This window comes from Lineus longissimus, chromosome 6 (genome assembly GCF_910592395.1).
Source record: "Lineus longissimus chromosome 6, tnLinLong1.2, whole genome shotgun sequence".
In the NCBI taxonomy this organism is placed as follows: Eukaryota; Metazoa; Nemertea; class Pilidiophora; order Heteronemertea; family Lineidae; genus Lineus; species Lineus longissimus.
In genome coordinates this window covers 13001845-13011897 of record NC_088313.1, presented here as the reverse complement: position 1 = coordinate 13011897, position 10053 = coordinate 13001845, and the positions used below count along the sequence as shown (strand labels likewise).

General features: G+C 43.3%; 1 protein-coding gene across 1 annotated transcript; it reads right to left on the bottom strand.

The window, feature by feature from the left end:
* Nucleotides 1-5753: 5753 nt before the first annotated feature.
* On the bottom strand, nt 5754-9580 carry LOC135489285 (uncharacterized). Its single transcript, XM_064774572.1, has one exon. It carries the CDS (start codon nt 7090-7092, stop codon nt 6202-6204), a length of 891 nt encoding a protein of 296 aa, XP_064630642.1. The 5' UTR covers nt 7093-9580; the 3' UTR covers nt 5754-6201.
* Between the last annotated feature and the right edge of the window lie 473 nt (nt 9581-10053).

Sequence of the window (10053 nt, the reverse complement as noted above, 5' to 3'; positions counted from 1 at the left end):
GAAGAGTACACTGTATACGCAGTCTCTTTAATCACCTCGATCGAAATAGGGCCTGTAGCTGGATGCAATGCCATTATGGCAACAATGACATGGAATTCTTGCTGAAAAGGAAAGGATTTTTGCGGCTGAATATTTTTGTGATCATGACCTACTCGCGAAATTTGTGTAAACTTCCTGAACGCGAAATTTTCTGTTAAAAGAAGCATATTTCGGGAATGGATCAATGACGATTTGATTGTCGAAGTGGCATTCAAAAAAAAATTCGTGTCACAAATCATATTTGGCCTCTTTCTCTTTGCGAACTGAGAGTTTTTTAAACACAAACAAGAGCCTCCTGGTTATGTTAACGTTAAGGATAACGTTGACGTTAAGGATAAAGTCTTTAACGACGTCATCGCGGAAATGTACAAGCGAACAAACTGTATGATATCATTATTCGGTTTCTGTGATTTCGAAGTAAAGTACAGGCTGTTTAAATCTTATGTTATGTCATTGTACGGTAGCGCACTGTGGGACTTTTCTCACCGATCTTTTATCAGATTCAACACCGCTTGGAGAAATTGCATTCGAAAGTTATTCAGGTTACCCTTCAGAACCCATCGTATATTGCTGCCGCCTATTTGTAGAGACGAACAGTCCGATGTCCAGGTTTTTAAGAGATTTGTGAGATTTTTAAAAAGCTGTATGGACAGTGAAAGCAAGATAATATAAATAAGTGTTGAACTGACTCTTCTGGGAGGAACGAGTGCGTCACGAAATCTGACGAAAGTATGTGACTTTCGGGTTTACTATTGATAATTTACCTGTCAAGAAAGTGACATTCGAGGAAAGGGAGCCTAACAGACCAGTAATCAGGGACTTATTGAGAATGCGCGAGCGCAGGGATTTTGCTATTCTACAAAGAGTAGAGGTAGAACAGTTGATAAATGTATTATGCACAGAGTGACTCGTTTTTGACTGTAACTATACAATAATCATGTTCTTGTTATAAAGCCTCTGACTTCACACATGCAAATGTTCATACACGCTTTTAACTCATTGTTTATTGTACTTAAACAAAAAAATAAAAATGCAGCATTTTGCATGGCACGTGCGTACATGAATATCTCGAATGCATTTGTGCACAAATCAAATACGCTAATACTGCAGTTAGCGGTGACACCAAACATTCGTCGGTAAAATTCCAGGCACATCTGCTGAAACCAAGGACGTTTTATACGGGGTGGCCGAAAATTATTTTCCTTCACACAATGGATACACAATAAAATTCTATTGTCCAAAGGAAAATAATTCAGGGCCAGCCTGTAGAGCGTACACGTGATTCATATAAACATATATCAAAGGTAAAGCACACATTTACCATGCGAAAAGAATAATTTGGCATATCCGGTTTTGTTTGGTCAAGAGCTTGCCAAAAGTAAATCAATTCCAAAATATCTTGATCTCACAAATTTTGAATACTGAAAAAAAGTTATTTTAGATTTGTAAACCGGCGCAGGTTTCGACGAAATTTTAGCAACAAGGTAAAGGGTATCGGTATCTCAATATAGACCCTAAGCCTCGGATCCAATTCCAAAGCACAATTAGCCTCTTTTATTCCTGATCAGCGCCTCTATAGAGCCGGAGCTGCTGTTGTGGCTCTATTGTCGGGGAAAACAGTCGACATGATGACGGAAAGAAATATTTTTCCCCACAACTTCAGACTGGCGAGGCTACAACACTGATCAGGAACAAGGCCGAACATAGCATACTTAGTCACCTCCTAGTTTTGCTGCAACAGACACTATCGATGCAATAGATCCTGATGACACGATAACTGTAGCTTTAACAAGACAACGTTTAATGAATAACAACACAACCAGTCAATAATTGCATTTGATTATTGAATCATCAAAGAAAACCTTTATATTTTGACGTCGAGTGCTTTGATAATCGATATCGCAGATTAGAATCAGACCCCATGCGCATGTTGATATATACAAAATGTAGTTACGTAGCTATTTGTTATCCAGATCATTGAACCTAAAGCAGACTAGTGTTTTTTGTCACTACGACCGGTGATCATGATTGCATGTGACAAAACTCACTCATTTACCATGTTTAAGGTGGTCATCGCAGGTAACTGCATGCGACAAGAATCAATTATAGAGGCTCTCCCGGGCCAAAATCGAGATAAGTTTTGTATGAGATTATTAAGATCTTATTCAGTTTTGTGAACAAGTATATATTATCTTTATCATCTTATCAGTCGTTTAATCGGGTATAGCATTAACGTCTAAATATCTGCTTCCTACTTTTAAAATCCTGTTTGCATTCCAGCATGGGTTATGTTTTATGAGATGCCCAATTAAGACTTTAAAGCGGGTTGGCATTAAAAGACCATTGGCATTATTAAGGGCAATATTATTCAGCTGTCGGCTGCCCAGTCACCTCTTAATCTATATAATAAGTAGTTTCCATCAACAAATTGCACAAAGAGAGGAAAAATTCAAAATCTGACTGAATTATCACCCTTTTTCGATGTTGACTCCGATTTGACCCGAGTTAGCTCTACATGCGTCGACCATTTCCACGTGGATCGATGCATTAGTAAGGCGTTTCCTGGAGCCATGGATCTACCCTGTGACCTCTTGGTGCTGATCTCGAATTTTCCGTCGTCACGCTGATGGCGCTTGGTTACCCCGCAAATGTGAAGATAAATGGATATGACGTTGCGTCTTGATAGCGGGGTTTATAAGTGAACTCGGATATCAGCGTGCACTCACGTGGCGGGAAAGGTCTTTTGCGCCAAGACGTGTGCGTACTAGAAATAACGAATAACGCGTTTTTTACTATCTGAGGGCTGAAATAAAAATTGGAAAAACATCAAACTCGTTCAGAAAAATAGTTTAGTCATGATGAACCAGAGGAAGAACAAACATACTGCAATAAAAAGCCGCCAATTCTTTTAAGCAATTAACATTTGAAATTCCGCCATAGGAGCAGAAATATCAGTCTCTCACTGTCAAACGTCATTCAAGGTCATTTAGCATAATGCAGTGTCTCAAAGGGATAACTCGGGCATGGATTGTGGCTTGCCATGAGGATAGTAAAAGCGCCATTGAGTTGAGGACAGGCTCATGGTCAAATCCAACATCTGCTCCTGGATAGGTCCTAGTCTTAGCCATGTTGATGCTGCTCGTGAACCTTTTCGTAACCATAACATAGTCGATCATGTTGTGTGTGTTACCACTAGGAGAATGCCAGGTAGTCTTTCGATTGAGTTTTTGAGGCTGGAAGGAGTTGGCTATGGCGAGTTCGTGGAATCTAGGAAATTCAGTTAGCCGGAGTCCTCTCTTGTTTGTTACTGCTGAGCAAAATCTCCCGACGTTGCCTTTCAATTAGTCTGAGGCGTCAGTGCCGATTTTTGCGTTACAGCCCCCGACTACCAGAATAATGTCCTACATTGAGAGAGACTGCATGGTAGCCATGAAATCGTCGTAAAAGCCATTGATCCTGTCCTCGGATCCATAGCTTGTTGGAGCGTAGATCTGCACAACTGACAGGTTGAATGGTTTTGCGCTGATCCTCACAGTCATCATACGGTTGGAGACTGGTTAGTACTCTTTTTAAAATTAAATAGTAAAAGTAACTAATTATAGTTATGTTTTACTACTCTGGTACATGTAGCTGCTATTGCACTGACTGCGAAATTAGTTGTTTTAACGATGGTAATTCTTAACCATTTTAATGGTAGTTTTACTATACAATTTTTAGTTGGAACAACTAATTATTGGTTAGTTTTTAGTAATTTCACAGTTGGTGCAATAGGAGCTACCAATTAGTTGCTTTTAGAACTGCTGGAGCCGTGTCCTTATGAACCAAGCCTGCTGTTCCATGCCCACGCTAGGAATGTTGACCAATCAAGAAGAGTCTGTGTCCATCAGCTTTTGTCATCTCACCTGTACAAGTGAGCCTGGCCACAGCCAGACCAACAATGTTCCACCTGTACCGCTGAAGTTCATACTCGAACTGTTCGACCTCGTCCGCAGCATACAGGGTTCGCACATGCCATTTTCCGACAACGATGTTCTGTCGCCAGAGTCAGATTATGGGTGTCTGGGTGCCAGTTGCACATTTATCAGCTCCACCCTGCCTTGTGGTAGGCGCGAACGTTCTTAACCCGGGACGCATCCGATCCGGTATGGATTTCGTTGTTTTCCTTGCCATGTTGATTCACGGGCTGGGTAACTCCTTGCATAGCCCATCTCCACTCCGGGAGTCGATAGATGGCCAAGGGCTCAACAATGAGCTCATCATCTATTGAGATGGATATTGGTTTTAGTTCCATCTTGGTGTCTGGCCACCCTCCACACCAAAGTCAAAGACTCTGGTTGGGATACAGGTTTAGTCGCCGATTGTCCTACCCTGTGCAGGTTGCACACTGGTCTACAGGTTTGCCAGTGGCAAACTGGTCTCCATTGGCCGGACCTGACAGAATTGCAAGCCATACAATTTTTAAAAGTACAATGAGCAGAGTTGAGCTAAACGTTGCGATTCCATGGGACCCTCGATCGGGAATGGAGTAATAACATGAGATAGCAGACGCTAGCTGACCTGACCATATATACATGAATGATCGCGGACGTCGGAAGGTTTCGATCGAATCTAAATCACACTTCAACTTACTTGCAAATGTCTTCTATCTCACCAATTATTCATGCTCATCAAGTGATCCCAGGAAGCTTGAAAGCCTCGCGATTAAATGATGACCAGAACCACAGGATTAATGATAACATTACAGCACAAATCATGCATCTAGACAACATTGAGAAGTAGTCAAAAATAGACTTTAAAAATACAAACACAACGATCAAAGATTTGCATGAACCCCGACTCGGTGACAATAATCAACCTGAGATCGTTGAAACGTGGTCGTGAGCTCCGACTCGGTGACTACACTAGACAAGCGATCGTTGAAACACGAACGTGAGCATGAACTCCAACTCGGTGACGACGGCGACGAGACATCTTTGAAATGAGGACGTAAACTCCGTTTTGATGAAGATGATCGACCAGATATCTTTGCAACGCGATGGTGAACTCAATTGATCGATGACAAAATCGAACTGGGTCACACAATCCAGTGTAGAAGTGGAAAATGTCCCCCTGGAAAAAGTCTCCAGCCGTATTGTATTCTGATGGATTGTATTATGGTCCATAGAGGCCATGACCGTCAATAAAAGAAGATGCAAGCTGAAACCTCCGAATAACGCTTTCTTACACTTTCAATTTACAACTATTGCGTTGTATTGCCATAATAGTTTAGTGGTCGAACTGACTCTTTCCAGACTCTTATTTAAAAGATTATCTCTAAAATACGGCGACCGTCATTCAAATAACAGTCCTCGACTTGATCATAGCTTTTTTCATATCGCCTCGTCGAGGGCACTTAGTTGAACTCCGGAATGAGACAACATCTCGTTTACCAAAAGAAGTGGTGTTTCACAAGACTAAATTACTTAGTATCGTTGGGATTGGACTAACCAGAGTCTTTCAGCCAGTCTGAGAGTCTTTCAAATTTTTATATGAATGACCCTGGCCTCACCAATGCTCCTTTATGGTGTCAATTAAACCCGGACACCGGCTGCCCAAGTCGGTGTAAACATTACTATAATTTTGGTGATCACACTATTACAGTTTAATGACAAGAGAAGAGCAACGTAAATATGGCCAGATCTAAATGATGTGAAAAACACTTTATGCACCAGATACTCAGAATGACTAACACAACACGTTATATAGATTGATTATGGGCCGATTAGGCCAAGATATGAGGAATATATTTATTTTACAAATTACAAGAGAGAGCATTGTCTGCAAAACATGAAATAAGATACCCTAGCAAGGGTATGAAACTAAATGCGTCACATGACCATGGTTGACAATAGAGATTGGACTTGTGGTTCATGTGACCAAAAGCATATTAAAATAGACAATTTGCAGAAACGGTTGAGAGGGTACCGTCACAAGCCGAAAGTCATTGAGGCCACCCCACAACCGGCAGAGAATGCTCTCTCCAACACGTATAATATAGAGCCAGTTAACGTAAACCCAGCAGCCTAAGTCTGACTGGGGAAATACCGTTACAGTGAGATAATCAAAGTCGGGCAGCCTCAGTCTGACCCGGTATACATCATAATATCATGAAACTACATGTAGTTATAAGATTCTAATGTATTTGCGGAATGCGTCAGACGCCCACCTGCCTGCTGCCCGTATGTAAGCATCAGATTTGCCCTCGATAGCAGACTGTGTTGCTGCCCCGATGCGCAGACTGTGCCCTTTAAAGCGGGACGAGTCGAGACCACAAAAGGAGAGAGCGCGCTTAAGCGTGTTATCGAATTCTCTGCGTAGGAAAGGGGAGCCACATGGGTAACAGAAAAGCAACCCGGGTGCTGAACCCCGGACAGCCAGAAATTCCCTCGTATGCACTAAAGGGCAGCAGCTTGTCTTGGCCGATAACCTCAGGGTTTGAGAACCCTGAGTATTGCTAGACTTAAATCTCCGGAAGGAGAGTATTAGCCCATCTGATTGGATTATGAGGTCGTGCAGGTGAAGGCAGTTGGCTGCACGGGATTTAGACGAAGGAAGCATCTCCCCAATCCTCAGGAAGGCGTTGAAGCCAAGAACCAATGCGGTCTGAAACATAACTGACTTGTAGTGTGATGAAGTCACCCGAGGTGTCGCAACCAGCAGTTTGTGAAGAATTTCTTTGGTAACAGGCAGGCGGATGTCTGGTTGCGCGCGTAAATTCTTCGCGGCGCAGATTAATTTACTTACGACAAATGACTTTGTCGGATCAGGTAGATTACGAAGTTTGTGCAAATATGCTATAGCTGACATGCATGACGCTATGGAGGAGGGAGAAAACCCCCGCCCATGCAAAAATGCGATGAAGAGAGTCAAACATGGTATGGATATGGGTAGGTTTAAGTTACCGCCTATGTAGTCATTGTAGAATTGAGAAAAATTATCCCAAGATCTGCGATAAGCAGACATAGTAGCTGATGAAACCATATTGCCACGCAATTCTATGAGCGCAGATTCCATCCATCCGGGTACAAGTTTGGAGGGATAAGAGTGGGCGTCGCATCCGCCCAAGGTGCCCGCCTCAGAAATGCAGGTATCTGTAAACGAGAGAGCATGTCAGCTAGAACATTCTTTTTGCCGGGAATATGCTTAGCTTTGACCACAATGTTATGAAAGAGGCATGTTTTCACCAGAGAGCGAACTAAGGACATGACCTGCTTTTCCTTAGATGTTTGTTGCCAGAATAATTCGCCACAAACTCGAGAATAAGTGGCGAAATGAACGAACTGAAATAAACAGACAAATGCTCAGAGCTCAGTGCAATGCCATCAGTACGATGATTGATAAGGCTAAACTTTCTTTCCATAGCTCGAGAATCAAGGCTTGCAATGGCAAAGACCTGTTCAAGGTCGTCAATGAGCTTGTTGGAAAGAAGTCAGTGTCTCCTCTGCCAGATAATACCGACACGAAGGCCATGGCAGAGGATTTCTGCTCTTTCTTTAGCCAGAAGATCAGCAACATCCGTGAGAAATTTGATGACTCTGGTTTTGAACCGCTCGCAACATCCGATGGCTCTAGTACCACATCCCTGCTACAGGACTTTGCACCAACGTCAGAGAGCGAGGTTAGGAAGCTCATCCTCTCCTTGCCAGCTAAAGGATGTAGTCTCGATCCAATCCCCACGTGGCTCCTGAAGAAATGCGTCGAACCACTCTTGCCTGTACTAGTGAAGATCATCAACCTGTCGCTTGAGACTGGCCACATGCCCGTCCCTCTTAAGTTCGCTCTGGTCAAACCGCTACTTAAGAAAGCAACACTTGACAAGGAAGTACTGGGGAATTACCGCCCGGTGTCTAATTTGACTTATCTTTCCAAACTTATCGAGCGAATAGTAGCAATGCGCTTAAGAGATCACATGTTGTTGAACAATCTATACGACCCAAACCAGTCCGCCTATCGCCAAGGACACAGCACAGAAACTGTACTGTTGCGCATTACAAGTGATATCCTGGGCTCACTTGATGTGGGAAAGGAGTTTCTTCTAGTGCTGTTGGACCTATCCGCAGCCTTCGATACGGTGGACCATCATATACTTTTGAGTCGACTTCAACATCGCATTGGCCTTGCGGACAGGGCATTCCAGTGGTTTTTGCCTTATCTCGCAGGCAGAGAGCTTTCAGTTGCAATCGGCAACATGTACTCGGACTCTGTTGTCCTCGAGTATGGTGTTCCCCAGGGCTCTGTTCTTGGTCCTGTTCTGTTCACCATATACACTCTACCACTCAGTGCTGTCATGCAAGAACATAATGTTCCATACCAACTGTATGCTGACGACAATCAGCTTGAAGCGTCAGCCCCCTGTGTCGATAGTTTGCAGAGCAAGCGGATGGTGACACGCGTGGAATCATGTGTTAAGGATGTGAAGGACTGGTTATTTGAAAACAAACTAGCGCTCAATGCCCCCAAAATGGATGTGATTAACATTGTTTCATCGCGCAGAACTGGATCTATTGCCGGAATATCAGTTGATGGAGTATCGGTACCAAAGTCTGACTGTGTCCGGGATCTAGGCGTTCTTCTGGACCAGGGCATGACAATGCAAGCACATGTAAAGAAGATATGCAACGCTGCATATGCCAGTTTGTATAGTATTGGCCGTGTTAGTAGATACCTTGACCAGGATAGCCGGGAACGTCTGGTTCATGCCTTCGTGTCCTCTCGGCTTGACTGCAACAATGGATTACTTGCTGGTTTACCGAAGAAGACACTTGCTCCATTACAGCGTGTTCAAAATACTGCTGCTCGCATCGTTTGCAGAGTCAGGAAGTTTGATCACATAACACCCACTCTGATTAAGCTTCACTGGCTGCCTGTGGCAGAAAGGATTGACTTTAAGGTGTTGCTTCAGGTGCACAAGTGCGTGCAGGGTGCAGCTCCCCAGTATCTGAGAGACCGTGTTTCTGGGAAACCTGCTCCCCGCAGAACCCGATCAGGTGCTTTCTCGGAGCTGGTGGTTCCTAGAACCAAGACTTCTTTTGGGGATCGTAGTTTCAAGTGTTATGGACCGCGTCTATGGAATACTCTTCCATGCCGCATTCGGGACACTGTGGACACTGAAAAATTCAAGGGAGCGATAAAGACCTGGCTGTTTGTGCGAGCTTTTGGAGAGGGAGCGCTGTGAGCAAGGACTCTGTCCATGGAATAGCGCTATAAAAGAGACTATTATTATTATTATTTGTTTGTTGATAACAGATACCACGACCTCGTTATCGGTAAAGAATATAATATTCTGGTTAGCCCAATCTTTGCCCCAGATTGAGACTGCCAACACAATGGGAAACAATTCTAATGTAGCGATGTTGAGCTTCTTCCAAGTATCAGGCCAAGTCCCATAGAACCAATGTGTTTTATATAGGGCGCCAAAACCAATGCTTCCTGAAGCGTCAGTAAACAGTCTGAGCTCGGCATTCGATAACCAGTTGTCACCATGGAAGAATGATTTGCCGTTAAAATGGTCAAGAAAATCACGCCAACTCTTTAGTTTCCCTTGAAATACGAATAATATGGTGAAATGGGTTTTTGTACCCTACAGTTAAATCAATCAAGCGCCTGGAAAAAGCTCTACCTGGGAGCACCACGGAACACGCAAAATTCAAACACCCGTGTAAGGATTGAAATTCATATAACATGGCTTTGGATTTGCTGAGAAAGCAATCAATTTTTTGTTTAAACTTGGTGATTTTTTCCTCAGGTAAACGGGCCTCCATTTTACCAGTATCTAGAGTAATGCCAAGAAATGGAAGTGCAATAGCGGGTCCAAACGTTTTCTCAGGGGCCAGCGGAATACCGACCTCCGCGCAAAATCTTTCGAATTTTTGTAGGTCCTTCCTAGAGGAACTTTCTGAAAGGGAAATGATCAGGAAATCATCTAGCACGTGGACCATAGCGGAAAACCCTAACTTGTGTAGGCAAATCCATTCT